Raw genomic sequence first — 23,200 nt, 5'->3', positions numbered from 1 at the left:
TCGCCTCAGTCTCAGAAGTGAATTTAATGATGAAACAACATACCGGGCCTTAGACAGAAAGTGGTATTTTGGCGGAATGAACCTTTAAAACAATAATTTGTTAGGCAGATAGTATTTTGGCAGAATGAACCTTGAAAATTGTAAATCGTTAGACAGAAAGTAGTATTTGGGTGGAATGAACCCAATGAATGGGTTTTCCATTCATACTAGTATTTTCCATTTATACTAGTGTTTTCCATTCATACTAGTATTTTAGACTCCTGCTAATGTTTTACATTCATACTGGTGTTTTCCTTTCATACTGGTGTTTTACATTGACCACATCAGTGTTCAATTGGTCCTTAGAAATTTCTATTCAAATGATGGTGTGTGTCATTTTGAGAAGACATAGCATTGTTTTGAAAGCAGAAAGAGTTTAATTTTGCAGGAGATTTGTGGAGTTTTGCCTTTTGTGTGTGTGTGTGTTTTTGGATTTGTGTGTAGAGTTCTGAGAATATGAGGTATGCTTTCAGAAAATGTGTGTAAACAATTGAGAAAAACTGTAATACATGAAACAAACAGGGAGGCTGTATTTCCACCACGGTTTCAACATCTGTTGTGCTTGTTTAAAGTTTTAATGGCACTCTATTATGTCATCTCATTGCGCTCTTCTTCTGCAATAGTTAGCGCCAATAGAATTAACACTGCCAGCTGTTTATCTCCATGAAGCAACTCCTAATATTCACATAACAGTAGCTGGTGGAAGTGCACATTAATTTGCATTGATTTATTATTTTTTTTTTTTTTTTTTTTTAGACATTTCATGTTGTAAACTGTAATAATGGTGATCTATTGATCAAACTGACACACTTCTCCACTGTGAACAAGCTACGGTCTGAAACCTGCTTAGAATTAGTGTGTCGTTTGGAACTGGGACCGCTGTATTTATGACATACATGATTAGCAGGCTTGGGAGATATACAATGTTAACTGTGGACTTGCGTCACTAAAAAAAGTATCTTGTTAATAAGTAAAGCCATTTTGAATAGATGCAGATAAAACTGAGGCTGAGTCACCATTTCCTCATTATAGATGGCCAGAGGTAATTATAAAAATTAAATAATGTCCCACAGCATTCACACTTGCTCTCTCCCAGCTGCACTACAACAAAGAAAGAGCACTCTGCTGACCTTTTGCAGCTAAATGGATGGTTACTGATGATAATCTACAGCACTCTCCAATAAAACATTTTCTTTATTTTTCACCTTTTAAGTTCTTGACAAGTCAGACAAAATGATTAAAAAGCTGTAGGGAAGATGGGAAATAACCCCAAATCCACAGCGTATTTTTTACTCCATGCAAGTCAAAGCTTTTGAGTAAAAGTACATCTTATTACATACAAAAATTGTCTGTTGCACGTGTCTATATGTGATAGCAAGGAGTGTAAAGTACAAGTCCTTTAATAATGCCACTACAGCAGTCTAATCGACAGCTTCACAAGATTTGTTCTATACTTAAATACTTTAAATGGCTACCCAAAAAAAATTTGAAATATCTAAAAACTTTCATTTTCAGTTTACAGGACATTTTCTGGTAGAAACAAGAGCTCAATAAAGACGAAGTACAAGAGGACAAGACAGACTATGTAAAAAAACACATTTCCTCCTGAGGCAGAACGACAGTGACTATCTGTCAACAGGAAACTGACCCCAATAGGAATCAGACCTGTGAAAAACAAAACACTTATCTAAAATACAATATCATCCAGTGCATGATATGAAGTCACATACAAGCATACAATATGAGCAGCTGAAGTAGAGACAGCAGAAAGGGCTTTTTCTTCTCCCTTGTGTTTACCGTCACGTCCACTTCGCAATGTATTTACAGCAATAAATTAGTATTATATTAATACTGTTTTCCCTTTCTGATTCGCTACAGTGAAATTAAACTGTGACCACTCGACATGTTGAACAAACGACGACATGAATTGACACTTGAGATGCATTTGAGATACAATAAAAAGGAAATGAAACTCCATTCTCAATAACAAGGTCTCATTTAAAATACAAATATTTGGAATAAATTCATTTCTGAAGAACAGCGCAGATAGAGTATGAACAAAACGAGGAGTATGCAAATGTATCTCAACAGAATGACAGAGAACTATATTCACATCAGGGAAGATGTGAAAAGGGATCCAGAACTGGTAAAAATATCTACAACACTATATGGCTGTCGACACAGTCAGAGAGAGTGTGTGCGTGTGTATGACCCTCTAACCCCATAAATCTTCGGTCCGGCCAAACTTGTAGATCAGAGTGCTGCAGAGAGAGGGGGGGAAGGAGGGAAACACATGACATCAGGACACAATGATTTCTGCAGCACAAACAACAGCTACATTATTATTATTATTATATCATTATTTACCATCAGGGATAAAGAGCTTTAATGACAAATCCACTTTGATATTTTTACACCATATACAGCATGTCATCATCTGCGTAACTGTTGTTGTTGCACACCTAGCAGTGACATCACACCTATCTTTGGAGGAGTGATAGAGCAACACAACATGCTGGAAGCTATCAGTACGGTAACTGCATTACCCTATTAACTATAATTACAACATTATCATTAGGTAGGTAGACAGTCCGTCCCTTCAGGCCTCCCTTCAAAGACACTCCCCAAACATTATCATTATGAACGTAAACAATGAACATGGCTATTGTTATACACATATACTGTATTTAAACAGTATATATATATATATATATATATACTGTATATACATCATAATCCATAGTCTGTGTATAGTACATATAATAACTTAGATGGCGGTCGGCATGCTCCCAGTTTGGAGAAGCAGACAGGAGTACCCGGTATGGAAGCTAAGCAATGTACTGCTGTGGATGCAACGCTGGTTTGGATCCAAAAGTCACACGATAAAACCTGATGTTCACTGTGCTGAAACTATCCTATAACACTCCGTTTGTGACATCGCACCATGTACATTTGGCCAGTAATCTGAACAAGACACACCTCAAACAATAAAATAGACTCAGGGTTGCAAAATATCAACAGCTATTTTTAAGGTGGGACTATTTTATAGAGAGCAGTATCATAGGGTGGCTTAGTGATTTGTGTCCAGTATTAATATACTTCATTAAGTTGCTCTTTTAATAAATATCGAGTAACGCTAGTTTACAGACAGGTGATGTCTTTATATTTGACTTACTTACAAAGTGGATTTTAGTCCACTTTCATGTTCTACTCACCTAAAAAAGATGAAGGCATTCTGAAAGAACACAGCCAGCCCGGGTGCCACTTCTTTATCTAAAAAAATGTAACAAAACAAAATCACAGTGTTATTGACACAACGGTAAGTAAAGGGATATCGAAACAGATGCTTATGTGTCTCTAAACGGAGTTCTTTAAGGCAAAGAGAAAATGAAACTGTTCTGTATGCATGACTGAGCCATAATCAACAGTCTGTGACCCAGCTGAGTTTAGCTCCTGCTCAATACGTCCTGTGGGGGGAAAGTAAATCAGTTGATAACCAAACGGAACATAAGCATTTGCATTGCTGTTGAGCACCTTTGACAAGTCAAACTACTGCAGCGGGTGAGGACTGAAAGTCTCACCCAAAAGTATACAGTAATGCTATGCACTGTAACAAATGGGGGACATAATTGTAACAGCAAATGTTTTTTGATATGTATTTGAAATCAAAGAATAAAGACATTTCCCTCACAAATTAGTGGTATTTAATTTTTAATCTATAAGGGACATGTAATGTTTTATACTTCTGGTGAATATAATCCAATCAATCTTATTTCCTTATATGTATTTTGTAAATACAGTTCCCTTTGTTAACACCTTATTTTGAAAACCGGACAGTCACACGTGTCTACTTCCTCTAACTTCTCCATGGTGGTCTCTAGCTCTCCCGTCAGCTCCGTTCTCTTTATCCATCCATGGTCAGCTCCATCGGGGCCGTTTGAATGCATTTAACATAAATGTCAGTGGGTGCTCTACAGTTGTAGCGTCGGCCCATTTGACCACAAAGAGGAGAGTGACGGCCAGCTTGACTGCACATTACCGCAATACGATAACGTTTCCTGTCCGTGACAGAGTTAGCATGCAGCTTTAGCCGTGATGTCTAGCTCTGCTTTTCCTGTCAATGTATGAAACCCAAAGTGTTTCCATACTGCTACATATTAAGCTCTTGGTAGGCCTGCTATATAACTATGTATCACGTTGTCTTTCTGCTCCCTTGCGGACTGAATTTTTTTTTTTTTAAATAGTCATTTGTCAAGTCATTATCCTTCACTCTGTGCATGTCTGTGTCAGAGTTATTTTTGTTCTGATACATCACAAAATTGTTCATAATGACAAACACATACAGAACTTCCACCGGCCTGAGTAAATGCCATGCACCTCTAAGCTTAGACTCATTTTCGGTTATTTGTCTGAATCACAGCCAAAACCAGGGGATGAATAATAAAACGCTTCCCAGGGCAGTACCTTTTCAGGCTATTACCAAAGCATCTGCCAGGGACTTTGGACTTTTATCAGCTCTATTCCCTTCAGAGATTCTCTCGGAGCATTTTCACACTTCACAGGAAAGCAGCAGTTTATTCAGTCTAGACTGTTGGCTGGAACTTGTATTAGAGAGATTATTTGCTTGCTTTACATTAAAGAATTAAAGAAAAATTCTCTGCAGGGTGACAGTAAGGACTCCTCCTGGGTGAGGAGGAGAGGACCAATTTTGAATAGAAGCATCTTCTTTTGTTATGTCTTCGTCACTTCATTCACTAAGTTCTTTCCTTTAATTTCTTACCCATCTGTACGTACTGATCACTGATTTGAATTTGTGAACCTGGTAATTAACTTGTTCATCATTCGTGATGTTGGAAGACCTGTTGGAATGAAGTGATGGCTCAAATACCTTTCACTCTTTCTGTATGTTAATGACCTGACAGTACTGCAGTGCCTCATAATAGGAAATCTGTACTTTCGTTATGATTCCTTTCTTTTCATCAACTTCCCATTACATTGAGCCATTCCGCTGCCTTGCCGTAAAGCGCCCTCACACCAAAAGGAACACGTACCACTGCTGTGTGAGGAAAAGCAGATAATGACAATAACAAAGAAGTCCCTGCCTCAAGGCTGAGCGAGGAAATGGGATTTTTCAAACTAGCGACTGAAGGTGAAAGCTGTCTTTTTCCCACGTCAGACAGGATATATCATTTTGTCAGCGCAATAAAAGAAAGGTCATCCGACTAGACAGAGTGGCACGCACAGGCCTCATTTCTCAGCGTAAAGATAGAAAGAAGAATTAAAAGAAACCCAAGCGCGATGCTCCACTCCACGAAAAAACAGGACTGATTTCCAGTACTAATTGGAAATATTTACAAAGGACACTGAAATTAGATACTTCAAAGCTTTAGCTGCTGAATTCTTATATGATGCTTGTAAATATAAATCTCCTTTGCATGTTAGGAGTGTGAAGAAGATTAACTGATGCAAATAAGAAAACCATTACAAAAGTCAGAGATAGAGCCCAACAAGATTCTGTGTCAAATTCATCAAACATCCATTCCACTGTCATGAACTGACCAACCCTTCTTCTGATAGATACTACACTCCCCAATCGCATACCTACTTTCATATATTCACCTCCTGAAAAAAACATTGTGGAAATCCCTTTTCTAAAGTGAAGGAAATCTGCCGTATCCAACGCTGCCTTATATTTTTACACCGCATTAGCAGTCTGCAACACGTCCGGGGGATCAATAAAACATACCAGTGGTACTACAAAAACCATCATTAAAGAAGGCGGCTTGGGCACTGAAGTTACTGACATTTCCTCTTTGAGATACTGATCCCACTGCGGCTCAACTGTTGAAGCCTCGTATCAGCTTTAGATATAAAGTTTTCAATGCATTTTTGCACAGAACGAGGACAGGAGGAACGATTACAGTGCTTCAGTGTTCATATGGGCAGCTGACTATTGTTTTAACTGTTCTTTAAAGCTGAAGTTGGTAACTTTGATATATATATAAATATAAATAAAATAAGTGATAATGTACAGCGAGCCGGTCATTGTTGCAAAAGACTCCCCGACAGGGCGATGCTGCACTCTCTCATCCCCCTGATTCTTTCACAACAATGACCCGCTGGCTGTACGTTATCCCGCTTATTACACGGCCACTTACTGAAGAAATCAATATTTTGACACAAAAACGGTCCGCCAGAGTCCGACATCAGAACTGCGCCCATAACAACGGTCTGTTATACATAGCAACGGTCTGTTATAGAGAAATTACAGATCGCAGAACGCCGGGATTGACCAAATCCCAATCGAGTATTCAACACAGCCGTGTTATAAATATTAATATGATACAATAAAGTGGGGGGGGGGACACTTACTTGGCGCCACGTAGCCACCGAACAGGATCCAGATGGAGGCGATGAGCGAGCCAAACATCATCATGAAGCCGATAAACAGCCAGAGACGGGCTCCTGCAAGGACACACACATGCTCATCACTTACATTAGCTCACCAGTTAGTCGTCACACCCTGACGGCTCAGCACACCCACTGTATAACCTTTCGGATCATAAACCAATCAAATTAAAGCAGAGCAACAGTGATCAATACGAACAGTATTTTTAAGAGTCCAAGGTATGAAATCAGGACCAATGTTTTGTGTGCATTAAACAATCAACTAACATGATCTATTAATACATCGTGCTAGTTGTCTAGTAGTAGTTTATGAGCAGCAGGGCCTTTAAATGGTTGACAAAAATACAAGAAGTGTTTCCACTCGAAACACTGACTGTTTCATCAGATGCTGGCAGACATTTTGATTGGCGGAGTCTAAAAATTACAAAAGAGGTACCCTCCCTCCCAGCTGTGCTGTGTGCACACATCTCTACATGCATGTGCACACACGCAAACACACATTTTTGTCTGGACAAAAGTGCTTTTTAATGATGTATTGGAAAGAACTGCATGTATGTTCCAATTATAGGATAGATTATTATACTATGCATGCTATAATGTTAGACTACCGTAGCCTCTGTTAACCTGTACATGAATATTACATAACCTTGCCATACATATATTATTGTTTTAGCAATTGCATTTGTATGCATGATAATTTATAAAAGATATAAATATATATATATATATATATATATATTTATATCTTCCACTGCTTTGAGGTCAGAGCCTTCAAGCTGATGTTTGAAAAGACATTTACATGCAAGCAGCCATTAAGTTCATTGTGCTTAAAGAAGCTGCAGCGCAAATTTATTGGTATACATGAACACAAACACACACATAGAGAAACACACCTGTCCTGCCAAGGCAACCCTCTCCATATGTGTCTCCTCTCACCTGGCCATTAGAAACAGCATTTATCCTGAAAATAAAGAGCCAAACAGTTACAGAAAAGAGGAATCAGTCCTACACTACGGATTCAGTTCAATTTAGTTCTTCCTATTGTCGAAACTGCAGAAAAACAAGACGCTATTATGTCAAGAGATATTTTCCATGCTGCTTAAGTCAATCACAAATAAAGGCTTTTCAGCATTTTAATGCCCCTTTTCTGCTCTGATAGCACGAAGCTACATTTTGTATTTGATCTCTTTGTAGATTTGACATTTTACTACACCTCAGTAAGCACATTTTTCCTTTTGTAGGTTGAATAATGAGCCAGTGACCAAAGAGGAAATGTCTTAAATACTGTCACGGGTACCTAAAGACAGAAAATGACACTCAACTTCTGCTGGAAGGGACACTGTAATGGTAGCAGTTTAGACGTACACCATTGACTGATTACAGGTTATTCATCATTGACATTTCAATTCAATCAAAATGAACAAACTAATGTTTAATCCATGTGCAGTGCCCACGTTTTATGCCATCTGGGGATCTAGCTCTACTCATCATGAATGGCTCTTACACATCATCTGCATGAAAACATTTTGTAGCCTGATATTCAGAATAAATTGTCATTTCATTTCCCTATTTGAATCACTGAACAGCTCTGAGATGAGGGAGGTGATTGAAAGGACTGGAACCAGTGAAAATAACACCTAGTGACAGACAGCAGTAGAGAGTATGGTAGAAACTTAAAAGATCCAGATAAGGTCACTTTAAACGGAGCCGCCCGCTCAGCACCACAACACAAGACTTAACAGCAGAAATGAACTTTCCAGAGCCTCCTGCTTAATGATGTATTTACACTGGTTTTGTCCAGTACAGCATGCTTGAAGCAGCCAATTATATACGTATTATGTAGGCCTGTTAGATTTGTTTTATGAGTGTACAGCACTAATCTGGCCAATCAGTTCTAACATCAATTTTCCATAACTTCAGGAGACCTTTTTAAATCAATTACTGTTATTTTTATTGTACCAACATTAAAATATCAACTAATACTTCCTCACATATAAGCCCTCCTATGGCAAGAAGAATGCATACTGTAATTGCAGTATGCATTATGCGTAATTCTGTCTTCAATATTATTCAAAATGCTGAAGCAGAGAACACTTTCTTCTGCGCTTCATTGCTTTCCAGACATGCACAAATCCCGTCTTAATAAACACCACAGCATCACATCTTATATAACTTCACCACCTCATGCAAATCAGATGAACAACAACCGGGCTCATGTACAGTAGCCTACATCTGTAGCCTTCGTACCCGACTAAAATGGGAAATAGACCTTTTTCACTATAGGCTTTTTGGCTTATTGCAGGAGAAGCACAGTTGTAATTGATAACATGCAATTTTTTTCCCTATATACATCCAAAGCAAATCCTGTGTGTGTGTGTGTGTGTGTGTGTGTGTGTGGTGCGGCGCACCCCCCTTCTCCCCAGCTGCCGCAGTTTCAGCTGAGAGATCAGCTGCGGCGGAGCATCATAAAACACTTTATTCAAACTCGACAGCAACTAAATGAAACTCACTTGGTTGGTCTTTGAACAATCACCACCTCTGGTTTGGTTGAAATAAACCCTTATTATTTCACCAAGATACATGTGAAAATATGCCGGCTCTGCGCGTTGTTTCATTCTTCGGCGGCAGACCGTTAAATTAGCTAAATAAAATGACAAACATAGCCCACCCCCAAAAAAAAACAAACATGGTGATGTAGGCTACTCAGCTAATCACTGATATATTCGTCCAATCACCCAACTCTAACACACAGAGCATTATTCAATAATGTCCAAATATCTCCAGACATAGCATTCAAAAGTGAAAAGTGAAAGTGAATAATCACAAACTGCCAGATTACATTAGCTTCAAAGACTGACAGGATGAGCTGCTCCACAGCTGTAACCAAATGAAATGTAAGACTTTTTAAAGCCTTTTTAATAACACTTCGAATGCAATTTAATACCCCTTTCATGGTCATACTGGTCAAAGAATGATAGAAAACCAGTCGGGACAGCAAACCTCCCAATTATTAATTAAGTGCATGAATTTATTGACATTTATATCATGTTTTGTCAGTACTTTCCAGCTGTATATAACTACAATCCCTCGTTATACAATTAATCAATTAACGTGACCTGGACCGAAGGATGAATTACTGAACAGGCCTACTGGCACAGGCCCATGCCAGGTGCCAGAGGCATCAGGGGGCCCTGGGCCAGAGCCTCTGTATGAAGAGATATAGATCTATTGTGGTAAAGAGAGCTCAGTTAAGGGACACAAAACAACTACAAAGACACGCAAAACAGTCCCCAAGAGATGAAAAATAAAATCAAAGAGACCCAAAGTGACCACAAAGAGACACACAAAACTGTCTGGTCTTTTATGCTGGAGGTCTTCCTCCTATATAGGAGGGATTGGGGGCCTTTTACTTGTCTGTGTCAAGGGGTCTATTGTCTCATAACCCATCCTTGCCTGGACCAGCAGCAGAAAACTGATGGACAGATTAACTAATTAACAAGTCAATAATGATTTTTTTTAGCTAAAATTGAAACTTTGAGCTTCCTAGATACTGTCTCCCCGCAGCCATGAGTTATAACTAATGTTACCGTCTACAGCAGACAAGAAAAGATATTCAATGCCATTGCAATTTAAATTCCCCTCTCCCGAACACTGCTAATTGATTTTTGTTGGAGGTACTGCTTCCAGGAACTAAACACTGTGCACCCACTTTCTCACTCTGTGATTATTCCTACAGACAAACACATCCATCACCTATAGTGTGCAGCACTTACATGAAGAATGCTATGGTGGAGAAGACGCCACATGTGTGGAATGCGTGGCTCATCTCCTCCTGGGTTGGATACGTCACTGCTGCATCGATCATGATCCACCAGCCTGTGAAGAACTGGGACAAGAGAAACCTGGGTTGAGGTATCTGAATATATGAGATGCAGTTCCATTACATGACTCTCTTATATTGTAATGTTGGGGAAAGCTAGTGGAAAAGAGAGAATACTGTACAACGAGGTAGAGGATTACAAATAGCACAGTCCTAACAGCTCATCAATATGAGACGTAGAGGAAGAAACTGAGACAATATTAAAGAGACAACGTTGCTTCTGGAATAGCAGTCAAGAAAAACATCTCGACCCCATGATTCTGACAATCTTGCCCTTTGCATACACTTACACAAAGACAGTCATAATCTAATACTTTTGCTTAACACTTTTCTTTTTCTGTTCCTGTCAGTCATTCATTCATTCAGCCATTCTCTCTCTCTAGAGCCACTGACCAGAACTCCAGAGGCAATAGAAGCTATTGTGTTCCTCCTCTCCCCCCAGTCGATGCATTCGCACTCTGGCCAGCGGAAGTTATCCAGAAAGCCAGCCATCTGCAGCCCTCTTCGTGTCCTCCACTTCTTTTTCTGGATCCTTCTCTGCACACAGGTGATGAACCAGTCCTCCTCCTGACTCCGTATGTGTCAACACCTGCTTCACCTGCTGTTCTTCACAGACTGCAGGCTGCTCTGCTTCTGGCTGAGATCAGTGACTGTGTTGCCTGTAGAGGATGCACACATTCGTGTCTTATTAACAACTTCTATACACAAACCTTTGGCCTGATGTGTAACAGTTTCTCAGATATGGAAATCGATCTAAGTATGCTCAGTTTGAGACGGGTTTCTCAAGCCCAAAATGTCAATTAAATTCATTTCAATTCAATTCAAACAACTTTATTAATCCCTCTAGGGGCAATTGGTTTGGAGCAGCTTGTACATAACAAACATAGATAAAACATAGTGACACACAACAACAACAACAATTTATGCAAGCTAAAAAAATACTTAAAACAGGACCCAAAACGATTACTGATTTAAATTAGACTAACTAATAATAAACAGACTGAACAAGAACAACAGAAGGATCAGTCTAATAAAGGATAAAAGGATCTGTTACGGTAAAAGGATAAAAGTCCAGAAGAAATATAAAATCTAAGGAGCATTCAATTCAATCAAATGTGGCCTTCTTATAAGGACTGTTGTGCCAGTTTTCATTGAGTCATTTGGTGATTTGTTGTTGTCTCACCACTTATATTTGTTTCAGTATGCATAAGACCTTTAATCTGTTCACTTTTCAGTTCGGCATAAAGTCAGTCTAACAAACAGCTCTTATTCAGATACATTTACACATCTCATTGGTTGATTTTGACAAATTTCTTCCACCAAATCAAGCCATTGTGATGGTTTTAAAGGTCTTAATGAAGTGAAATATAAACTGTAAAGTATGCCGAATTAAAGAACGAATGCTCTTCAAACAATGTTAGATTAAAGTCTTACCAGGTGGCTACCTACAAATGACAGTGATGCTGTAACATCTTAAATGCCATCTTCCTGAAGGGAGTCTTGATTACTGCCAACCTTTAACAGTGAACACACCAGACACACATGAATCCGGCTAACAGCTAGAGTAAGCCAGCTCTATCCAACGTTAGCACAGGAATACTACTCCTAACGTTAGAGTAACGATACGCTTCATCCATAGCACTGCTATTTAGTCAACAGAGTCGAGTGTCTGTTCTTTCGGTTGCACCATTAATGGATTGATAAAGTCAACACAAGTCGTCCCTGCGTTGTGTCAAAGCTCTAGAGATGTTGGGGAGATAACGGGAGCTAACATAACATCACTCGTCCAGCTCAAGGCCTATAGAAAGGAGGCTAGGTCAACTCATCATATCTACGGGGGTATTGCACATGCGCAGTAGAATCTGGCCTGCCCTCGTCTAAATTGAGCCAATCGTAACGCAGCTTGAGTTACACTGCGCATGCGTCATACCCCATACCCCAAGACCCGTGTACCTACCTTCTTCTATAGGCCTTGGTCCAGCTGAGGATGCAGCTCTCTTGTTTACAGCGACAGCGTGAGAACTCCGCTTCCTACCGGTTAACAGATTATTAACTATGAACGCATTGAGTTTAAACCCTAATAACCTCAGCCAACTTAGTTATAAGCCATAGTTAAATGTTCTGTATGAAGGGTTACATGCAGTTGCCCACCTTGTCAAGAGCCCGAGCGACATTACTTTCAGTTTCATTGAACAGATAGCATTAGCTACTTCTGCTTCTTCTTCTTCTTCTTCTTGATGTTTAGTGGAGGTTGGCAAACCAGCTTATAGGTGCATTACCGCCACCTACTGGACTGGAGTGTGGAGCAGTAGATTGGCAGGAAAAAATAAATAATAAATTATTATTATTGTTATTATTATTGATAATAATAACAATAATAATAACTTACTAAAATAAAATAATAATACTACTATTAATAGTTAATTTCTCTCCATTATTCCTGTTGCCCTTAAGTAATTAATTAGAAGATTGTGTACTTTCCTAGATGTCTTTCTTAGCAGATTCCCCATTGTAATATTTCCATCATCTACTCCTGATAGCAATTCCCTTCTTTCTTCGTCATATTTGTTGCACTCTATAAGAACATGCTTGACAGTTTCCGGTTTATTACAGTGCGTGCATTAGTCCAGTTGGGTGCTTGCCTATTCTATGGAGTGTTTGGTTTAATCCTTTATGTCCTATTTTCAGAAAGGAAAGACCATCTCTTCCCTTGGGATCCCGCTCCGTATTCCACCAGCTCCAGCAGGCCTATCTATCTCTTGAATTATAATTTATTTTAATTACTCCTAAGGAGACAGAATGAAATCTCAACTCATCACATTTGGAAAAGTGAAGCTTGATTACAAAAACCACAACGTGATTACACTATAAACACTTACAGACACACTAACCAGACATGGTAGACACATACAAATGCTTAGAATGATAATTTGTGTGATATAGTTTTACACAAAAAAAAGGAACAATTGCCTAGATAACAAATCTTAAAATGCCGTTAATGGAGAATCTTTGAAAATGCAAATGTTGTTTATTTCAAACGTTCACTGAAAAGTTTCACATTATAATTGTGTAAGTTGCAGCTGGACCGCCACTGCAGAATCTCTCATACCTACATGTGTATAACTGTTATTTAAGGTGAGCACAGAGAAAGTGTTTTTTATTTCCCTCCTTCAGTAGATGATTGTGAAAACAGCCTTTGAGTGTCAGGCATCATTCTGCACAGTGAAATATAGTAGTCTACAGCAAAACACATTTTTGAGTGCTCTCATCCTTCTCCATTCGTCTTTGAATTCCATAAAACTTCTTTTCATCACACTACCTTTGGGATATTTGGAAACTCTTCCTGATAACGTTTTTGAATACAGACTTTTTATTAATGTCTTACTCATTAAACAACTGTCATTTAAAACCAACTTTACTTAGTTTAAAGGTATAATATGTAACTGTTGTCTTCAAAGTTGGCTCAGCTGGAGCGAGAGCGAGCTATAGAGTGACTGAAGAGAGGGAGCGGCGTTAGTGAGAACAAAGCAGCAAATCTGACAAATAAAACGTTATTTTCTGATTGTTTCACGGCGGTTACGTTCTAAAACACAAATAAACACACAACTAACTCCGCACAACTCAGCACAACTCTGCGGGAAGGTGCCGAGTTGCCGGATTTTGAATGAATGCAGGCTTCCTGTCTGCTGGCTGTGACTCAGCGCTACTCTCTTTAAGCTACAGACACACACTGATCATAGCTGCACTCACAGCACCGAGAGGAGCAGGGGATCACTGGAACAAATGCACATAACACAACCCGTTCCCATCTGAGAAATACGGTCACTTTGTATCTAACAGAGTAGAGGGGGACTTGTGCCTCAGTATCAGACACCGCGGGGCGTGACAAAGCGGCGGCATTTGACCACCTGAACTGGCAGCACACACTGCGTGCTGTTATTGGCTGGAGGGTTACACCCCAACGTGGGGCCCAAAGGCTCTTTGCTGACTCCCAGAAACGTCCCAAACACAGAAAAATAAGAGGAAAAGAGAAAATCCAGGCAGAGGGCTGCAGGGTCTCTGCAGAAACAGACATCACCACACACTTCTAGTGGGGCATAGTGATGATTGAGAGGGATTATTTTTGTGTCAGTCCATACATTGTTTTTTAGGTAATTCTTTCATATTATACCTTTAAAGGTATACCCTGTGGAGTTCTCCACCACTTGTAGTGCTATATGCCAATGTTTTTATTAGTGCTTACCTTTTTATATCTCATGCGTGAGGATACAAGTGCACATGCTGATGCTACTGATAAGATAACGCAATAACATGATAATAAATTTAGCAATACACCACCAAAAGGCAGAGGAGGAGGACTGCTAACTAGCAGGCAGATATTAAAAATACAGGTTTCAAAATATAAAAAAAAAAAAAAATGTTTTATCAGGATGGAAATGCAATATAAAGTTACATAACAAGATCACAGAAAATTTGTTTAATTTAAAAAGTGAAAAAGATTTGTAATGAGCGGGACATTTTACAGTTGAACAACAATACACCTGTCAGTGCTCTGTGGTGGACAAACTAAGTACTGTAAATGCTGTGCTGGGAGAGATGTTTTCTTTGAAAAAATAAATAACATATAGCCTGAGTTCATCCATCTCCCCGATCCTCAGAAAATACCATACAGTATTTATGTGGGGAGAAAAATCAATGTGCAATATTAGCTGAAAAATATGTTGACTGTTGCCAAACAATAAGAGGTGCTACAAGCTCTGAACAAGTTTCTGATTGACTACGTCTGTAAAAGAATGTATATTTAAATTGTATTTGGTATATTCTGATTGTGATTATTTTGTGATTAATTCTTGTGAAATGTAATTATTCATTAATATGTAATTTAGCTTTGGCAATAATGTAACCTGAACATTCATGCCAATAAAGCTTATTTGAATTTGAATTAAATGCTTCTCTCTGCTTTAAGCTAAAACCAGCTTATTGATTCCTATAGCTCTCCTGAACCAACTCTGATTTGATTTAGTATCAATGTCAAACAAAACATTAGTCTTTCATTCATCATTTTTCCATCAACTTCCACAAATGGGAGGTTAAAGCTATTTACTTAATACTTTACGACAGAATTTAAACCACTGGATTTGCACTTGGCATATCATTTATTCAACCTCCCTATTCTATTTTGAAGGCAATAAAAGCCTGAAGGGATTCTTGCCTACCTCCATGTCTTGAGAGGCATGCTAAATCAAGGATGGTACAACTTTATTCCCAATGCTGACAGGATTTGTCCTTTGATTCTGACTGCAGTACTGTCATTATATTGATTCAATGACCCAATATCGCAGTCCTCATCACTTTCATGTCAAGTCACCATGGCTCCCATATTAGCACACCTCTGTTGCTGAATTAAATTAAACTGAACTGAGTTGGATAACAGTCAGCAACACTGTGCACGTCGTGACAAATGATAGATTCTCTATTTAGAGATGAGTGAATTCTACAAACTTGTTATGTCACTGCGGGTTGAACTTGATACAGCTGCCATAAACTTTGAATTGCTGGTATAGGTGCATATGAGTCCAATTAATCCTTGTAATTTAAAATGTGATTGGCTGCCCATAGGGTCACTTTCCTGCATATTGAGGACACAACTGTATAATCATTTCACTGCTAAAAGCAGGGGAAAAGAAAAAGCTAATCATTTTACAGCATCCACAAAGCAATTTGTGAGCAGGAAAATAAGGTTTTAGGGGTTAAATCAGATTTTTCTAGCAGTTCTGAACCACAGAATATATGTTTAAGTCAAACCTTAATTTTCTTTAAGGTCAAGAATGAACTTTCAAGGTCAGATTACGGAGACACTTTGTGACATATATATATTAGCACTGTTACAGGATAATGAGAAATCAGACAAGCAATAGCAAAACATACAGCAACAGAAAAGCAGAGAACAGATTAAACAAATAAATAGAAACATCAATGATTAACATACAGCAATTATCAAGATAAAAATAAAGGGCTCTCTGTTGAATAAAGGTCTTGAATTTGCTGAATTTGCTAGGTCAGCAGGCAGGCTGCTCCATGCATCAAGTGCATAAAGGTTCAATTTGGATTCAGTGAAAGCTGTAGGGAAATGAAGAGGTGCCTTGTGACCTGAGCGGTCTGATGGTTGGTGGATGGTTGATCCAGGCAACTGAGAGCTTAATACACCAGGAGTGAGCCCTTAATTCTGACAGTAAAAAGGTACTGTAGCCTGTGGAGCTTTGAAGACGGACAGCTACTTTTTGAATTAGCTTCACCCAGTGAGTTGTCTTAACAACAGGACCAAGAAGATGGAGTCGCAGGAACCCAGCTGATTCATAACAAAGGCATGTAAGAGATGTTTCAGTCTGACTGGAATAGAAAGATGATTTTTTTAAAATATTTCTTAGAAGGAAAAAAAGGCGCTCATATGATAGTACTGATGTAGTTGTGAAAGGTCAGGATACCAAAATGACTCACATTCTTTAATTGGGTCACTTTGAAATCTGTGAGACTCATGGCTGTCTCACAGGAACCAGCTTCATGATGCAGGAAGTAGGACAGTAGATTTTCCATTAGCGACTGTACAAACATTGTTGTTTCAAGGCCCTCCCTAGTGCTGTTATTCTTTGGACCTTCATAGAAAAAAACTACAACACCCTCCTCCCCAATATCACAAAATAATATAACAACTCATTTAACCAAATAACTCAAGGATGAAAAGCATAAAGAATTTAAAATGATGTACCCCAAATTAACCGTATTTTTCAGCAATACCTACAGCAGCAGCAGAGTGAAATTAATTGTCTAATTTATGGCAAACAAATAATGCGTCCCGTCGTACTCTTTGAACCAACAGCTAAATGAACAGATACCAATGGGGCAGAGGCACCAGCTCTGGCTTCTGAGCAGCTTGAGCTAACTTTTTTTAATCATATTCACTCCAATCTCGCCTACTTCAGCTTTAACTGTACAGAGTTGCTCTTGTCCACAAATATTAACTGAGCTACCGCCTACGGCATGAATAACAGATTGCAGTGATTGATAAGAACAGGCAAGATGGCTCCTGGTAAATTCCCTGTGTGCAGGACGACTCCCCGGCCCTGGTGACGTCTCAGAGCAGAAGGGCAGAAGGGGTGTGTCAGGTTTGTCAGATGAGGACTCAGCTTGTTATTGAGGACGAGATCCAGTTGCAGATGACAGCTGAGTGCAAACTGAGACAGACAAGAACAGCTCTGCTCCTGATTCACCGCTGAGGCCACAGATCTACAACCCTGAGAGTGAAATGGTGTGATTGATCATCAATGGTGAGTCCTTACTGTTTTCAAATAGAAAGTTTTGTGTGTTTATAAGTTAAAATTCATTGCACTGGGACTTTATACTGAGAGTTTACAGCACAACACTGTTGAGTTGTATGCTGCTGCCTCTGAGACACATCAATTATCAACCCAAACCAAACAGTCTTTTTATTTTATTTTAAATTCATGGGTTCTTTTGCTCTGTGAAGTATATCTGTGAAGTATATCTGTGAAGTATATCTGTGAAGTACAGAGTAGACGCAAAGAGAGCAGTGCTTTTGTTGGCTGTCAGAGTGACTCAGCAGTTTTCTGTCAGGAAGTACAGGACTCTTCTCCTGGGTAGCAACAGGCCTTAGGGTGAGTCACGAACAAAGTTAATAGTGTGTGGGTGTGTGTGTGTGTGTGTGTGTGTGTGTGTGTGTGTGTGTGTGTTGTAAGTTTCAGAAGGCCATTGTCTCAGATAATTTCAACTTTCAAATTAAAATACAAGGAAGGTGTTTTTTTTCTTCTCCAGTGTTCGAGGGATTGTGAAAGCCAATAACAAAAAATTTGAAAACTCAATATTTCATTACAACTTTAAAACGTGTTTTAGAGTTTTTTAACCCCTTAATAATGTATACGGCACTGGAACAAGTTCCCCCTGGTTTTCCTCTTCTGTTTCCCCTGGAAAAAGTAGTAAAGTAGCAGTAGTAAAAAAGTAATCCTCTTTGTGACTGACACAATTAGTATTTGTGTTTATTAACCACAAATACTAATTGTGCATCAACTTGTTCCAGCTCCATATTGTTTCAGTGATTCAGATTCAGATTACTTTATTGCTCATTAGATTTGCATAAAATGTAAATTTTTCTTTGGGCACTGACATATAAAACAACACACACCATACACAACAATACACAACATACACTCACAACAATACACGACAAGTATGCATCTTAAAATCCTAAAGTGACCAAGTGGCAGTAATAATAATAATAAAAGTGCTGAGTGTGGATTGTTCTTCCACTGGCATGTAGTCCATTAAAACATCTCAACAGAGCGTGATACTCAGCAGTGTTAACAATAAATAAACAAGTAGTGTACGTTAAAAGAAATGATGTTGGTTGCAGAATGTCCTAGAGGCTGTCTTGGTTCTTGGGATTGGGTTTAGGGGGAAAGGTAAAGATAAAGTGTGTGTGCCTGTGAGTAAAAAGATAAGATAAAGGATTTCTTGATGTGCTGGGTTGAGGGGGGGAGGTTGCCTTTTTGGTTGTGGATTGAGAGATAAATCCTGGTAAATCCTGGAGGTTGAGTTGTTTGTCTCCCATGATCTGTCCTAAAAGTTCTTCTTTTTAAAGGCAGGATTGGACAAGATTTTAGAAACCTTTTTGCTATATTAGTTGAAATTCTCATTACCTCCCGACAGCAACCGATAAATCAAACGCTCTGACAAAAAACAAGAGAAAAATCTGATATCTGTGGCTGTCGCAGGACTGTAATAAGCCCTTCCAATCAATTCCTACATACATACATACTTGAGAGGCAAGAGGGAGATGGAAAAAAAAGAGTAAATTGTCAGTCATTACCAAATCTCAGTATCATTTATAAAATGGTTTTTTTTCAAATCCTGATTGATGATCCTGTGTGTGTGAAGTGGTTGTGGCATTGTGGGGTGTGTATATATGTGTATGTATATATATATATATATATATATAATTATCATTTGGCAGAGATGTGTGATGATGACTGGGATATACTATAATGAAACAGGGGGATGTATTAATCATTAGCTGCAGCAAATGTATAATTTGGCTATTGGTTTTGCACAGCCGTATTTCATTTACAAAAACTACCACTTAGTGACAGGTTCATTTAGCCTTTAATAACTCACACACACTGTTTTGGGCTGAGGTCATGGCTATTTTCCTGACTACAGTTAGCCTATAGTATAATGCAAAAAATCTGAAATGTGAAAACAAATGATTTCTTCCCTACAGGATGGTCAGTGCTGGACTGAGTTTCCTATTGTTCTTTTTCTAGCCTGCAGGTACGTGGTGCTGAAGATCCGGGCTGCAGTGAGGGGCGAGTCGCAGTCAGAGAAATCTTCATCATCATGTAACCAGGCAAAAGGTGAGTTTGGTACAAACGATTCAAGAGCCCAAATCAATGAGCCCTGCTGAGGCTGTTACCGGACGGCTTACAAAGAGACTACTGCCTTTAACTTAGAGGGATAGTTCGGGTATTTTGAAGTGGGGTTGTGTGATGTACTTATCCATAGTAGATGTACTACTACAGTAGATGACGGTCGGCGCGCCCCCAGCTTGGAGAAACAGACAGGAGCACCGACACCGGAGTAAAGCAATACAGTGTGTGGACTAGGACGGCCTTCTAAAAGAAAGGTTCACCTAAAAAAATCAATATCTGTTTCAGTGTACGCTATATTTAGAATATATATTCACCACTTTACAGACAGCCCTTTCAATATCCTTTCAGACAGGGAACTGAAAGTGAAACGTATCTATGCTCTCTCCAAAGCCAGCAGGCTCAGATGACAAAAACAGAAAATATTCTAAATATAGCGTACACTTAAACGGATATCGATTTCTTTCCCGACCGTCATCTACTGTAAGTAATCCACCTACTATAGATAATACCTTATACAACCCCACTTCAAAACACCTGAACTATCCGTTTAAGAATTTATTCACAAAACCATGAACCCGTTATCAATCAAAAATCAATAAAACATTGAAAGAAGACTGTTTTCACTCTGTTTTCCTGTAGCTGTGGTCAGACAGGAGCCTGTATGTGCAACACTTCTCTTGCTCTCTAATGAACAAAACTATAACATTTTGTTCTTTGATAAATAATCACTGTACAGTATGACATCTTTCACATTGCACAAAACATTTGTGTTCACATATTGAGTAGTGCATTTTTAAACTATACTTCGTAGAAACCCGATTTACGCATTCATCCATTAAATAAATCATTTTCAACAATGAGTTCAACAATGTATGAATTTACTACAGCTCTGATAACCAGACTCCTGTTTCTCTATGTTGAGGAAAATTGAGGATATAATTACAAAACCAAAAATAAAATGGGGAAAAATACAATTTCCAACACCAATCTAAGTTTTTAACTTATGAAACATAAACTTTAAAATTTGGCACCAGTGCATCCAGTACCATAAATACTAGAATACGTGTTGTATCTTGTATTAGTCAGCTACAACATTAGAACAGATTAAAAGGTAATATAAAAGAAAAGTCATGACATAGAGTTTTAATGAATACGGTCCTAACTAGGAGGGAAGTATTTTGTTGGTGGTATTATATTCATGCTTTGAAATGACAGACATTTCCAAAGCCCTTCGGTCAATGCTCCCTCCTTATAATCCCCTTACCCACGGATCAAACCAGCCACGATGTTGTGAGGGCTTCGCTGTCTTCACAGAAGACACAACTGTGACTCACTGAAGTTGCCTCAGATCTGACAGTGGATTAAATTTGAGGGCTCATCTGCGCTGACATGGTCACGAGGACACAGTTTATGCACTGTTGGACTACTCCCACCAGGAGGGTTATCGATCAGTCAGAGAGTGTTTCTCCTACATGACCAAGAGTGCCAACGGTGAGCACAGCCCTGCTCAGACCTGCAGCACTCTGAAAAATGCCAGTTCAAGTGTTTATGTGTGTAGTTGAACCTGTTCACATTTACTTATGTAAGCTGTGTGTGTGTGTGCTTTTCTTAAAATGGATTTAAACCCAGAAGCTATAGCCTGTGTAAATCATTCACCGTAAGTTGGTCAGCATGAAATTTGTCTGCTGGATTCTGACACGAACCCCCACAAATCCCCCACTGGAATTATTTGAGGTGCAGAAGTCTAGTTTTCTCTCAGAACACTTGAATTACAATATGCTGAAAGGTTATTATGGATGTTTTTTGCACAATGATGCTAAAGATATTCTGCCTACTGCAGATTTAATATTTTTTCGAATATAAGGTAAATATAAGCCATATATTAAACAGTGTGCTCGTCTGCTTTAACTTAAAGGTGACATATCATGAGGAACTCCCTCAGTGCTTGTGTACATCCATCTGGGTATCTGGAGTTCCTACCAACCCACAAACTGTGAAATCAGAGACAGGCGCTAAAACGGAGCGTTTCAGACAGAGTTAAAACAAGTGAGCTGGAAACTGGAGACAGAGTTTTCATCAAACCCACAGTGTTGTTAGTATGAGTTAACATTACTGTAGCTAGAGCTGACAGTTATAGAGCTATTTGTAATTTCAGCCAGTTAAAAAGATCGACAGTTGCTGGCTAAAAATGAGGAGCCTGCTTTTATCAGCCACAGTCTGAAATAAACTTACTATGGATTTGGTAAATCGGCCACTATTATCATGTGCTAGATTGGTGTTGCTGCAGTCACTAAGGAGCGCAGGGCTTAGTGAACGCTCAATTCATTGTTGGTTTTGGTCTTTTCATGGGATTTGTTGACAAGAAGGAATGTATAGACTATCACCACACATTGTAAACAGCAGTATAAAATGAAATCCATGTTATATTGTCTGTTTCTGTGCCTCTGTCTCTCTCTGCAGGACAAATGGACGGCAGGATGAACGCCGATGGGTCAGCCTTGATTCCCCAACCGACACAGACAGTCGATGTCCTGCAGAAGGAAGAGTGTGGATCCTGAAAGTAAACGGAGAGCCGGAGGGTAGTGTGGAAGGTCTATCTGTAACATCATACACACATGAGATTCATTGGTTAATTCATTAACTAATGCAAATGGGTCTGTCTGTGTTCCCGCCACAATCTCACCACGCAAACACAGACACTTCCATTCATTAAAAACCCAGACAAATCAACTCTGAACTGAGATGGACTCCCGCCTGCTTCCAGCTCTCGGTTTTCTTTTTTCCCTGCTCGTCCTTCATCCAGTGGAGAGGGCAGTCCGAGTTGGCAGAGAGAATGAAAGGCTGATCACCAATTCCCCCTACAGAGGAACGGATCAATCTGGATAAAGACTCTGCTGATAAAGCTGCGAATTATATTCATGTATTCACAGGCCTGTTGTTTTTCTCGGTCACTGTAATAGTTTTCAGTAAAAAAACAAGAGCATAAATCTTGTGTTCTGTGTGTTCCTGACTCTCTCTCTATATATATACTGTGTGTGTGTGTGTGTGTGTGTGTGTGTGTGTGTGTGTGTGTGTGTGTGTGTGTGTGTGTGTGTGTGTGTGTGTGTGTGTGTTTGTGTGTGTGTGTGTGTGTGTGTGGTAAAAGTGTCTTAAACATGCACTTGATGGCTGGATACGTGAGTTTGTGTTAAAAAACTGAGGCTAAAGCGGCAAGTCCCAGGCAGAAAGTCAGCATCCTCAGTAGTTGATGATCCATGTGAAAGACATTTAAATAAAGGCCTCCCTAAAGGGGACAGACTGTGGACCCACTGCATACAACACAAGGTGAAAACTGTGCTGCACTATTTAACTACCTGCCTACTGTAGAAAAGGGTTCCATAGTTCTCTTCTTTTTGAACTACTGGTATTTTTGAAGGTTGTGATGTTGCTGGAG

General features: G+C 39.1%; 1 protein-coding gene and 2 long non-coding RNA genes across 6 annotated transcripts in view; 1 reads left to right on the top strand and 2 right to left on the bottom strand.

Annotated features, from left to right (window-relative positions):
* The window catches only part of LOC141782235 (uncharacterized), a 493,504-nt gene extending 471,700 nt beyond the window's left edge, over window positions 1–21,804 (bottom strand). The window contains exon 1 of the long non-coding RNA XR_012597082.1: window positions 21,760–21,804. This is a non-coding gene — a long non-coding RNA (uncharacterized LOC141782235). The remainder of the gene's footprint in view (window positions 1–21,759) is intronic.
* Window positions 1,247–12,608, bottom strand: LOC141782233 (transmembrane protein 50B). 4 transcript variants are annotated; one of them, XM_074658350.1, is made up of 8 exons: window positions 12,479–12,547; window positions 12,285–12,358; window positions 10,721–10,986; window positions 10,221–10,333; window positions 7,341–7,408; window positions 6,412–6,504; window positions 3,255–3,312; window positions 1,247–2,300 (listed from the first exon to the last, which is right to left on the bottom strand). In XM_074658350.1, exons 3-8 carry the CDS (start codon window positions 10,817–10,819, stop codon window positions 2,255–2,257), a joined length of 477 nt encoding a protein of 158 aa, XP_074514451.1. In that variant the 5' UTR covers window positions 10,820–10,986; window positions 12,285–12,358; window positions 12,479–12,547; the 3' UTR covers window positions 1,247–2,254. The 4 variants fall into 4 exon arrangements, with proteins under 4 accessions (XP_074514451.1, XP_074514450.1, XP_074514449.1 ...); XM_074658349.1 differs by lacking the exon at window positions 12,285–12,358 and having other exon boundaries at window positions 12,479–12,608; XM_074658348.1 differs by lacking the exon at window positions 12,479–12,547 and having other exon boundaries at window positions 12,285–12,472.
* LOC141782234 (uncharacterized) lies at window positions 17,492–23,060 on the top strand. The gene is made up of 4 exons (XR_012597081.1): window positions 17,492–17,652; window positions 19,663–19,752; window positions 22,228–22,822; window positions 22,913–23,060. It is a non-coding gene; the product is annotated as an uncharacterized LOC141782234 (long non-coding RNA).
* The last annotated feature ends 140 nt before the right edge of the window (window positions 23,061–23,200 follow it).

This window comes from Sebastes fasciatus, chromosome 14, assembly GCF_043250625.1.
Source record: "Sebastes fasciatus isolate fSebFas1 chromosome 14, fSebFas1.pri, whole genome shotgun sequence".
Taxonomy (NCBI): Eukaryota; Metazoa; Chordata; class Actinopteri; order Perciformes; family Sebastidae; genus Sebastes; species Sebastes fasciatus.
This window is presented reverse-complemented; position numbering and strand designations above follow the sequence as displayed.

Coding starts and splice junctions, on each gene's coding strand:
- LOC141782233 (XM_074658349.1), bottom strand. CDS start 10,819: ATGGCTGGCTTTCTGGATAACTTCCGCTGGCCAGAGTGCGAATGCATC. Junction 7,409..10,220: donor TCCACCATAGCATTCTTCAT/GTAAGTGCTGCA, acceptor CTTTATTTTCAG/GATAAATGCTGTTTCTAATG. Junction 6,505..7,340: donor GGGTTGCCTTGGCAGGACAG/GTGTGTTTCTCT, acceptor GTGTCCTTGCAG/GAGCCCGTCTCTGGCTGTTT.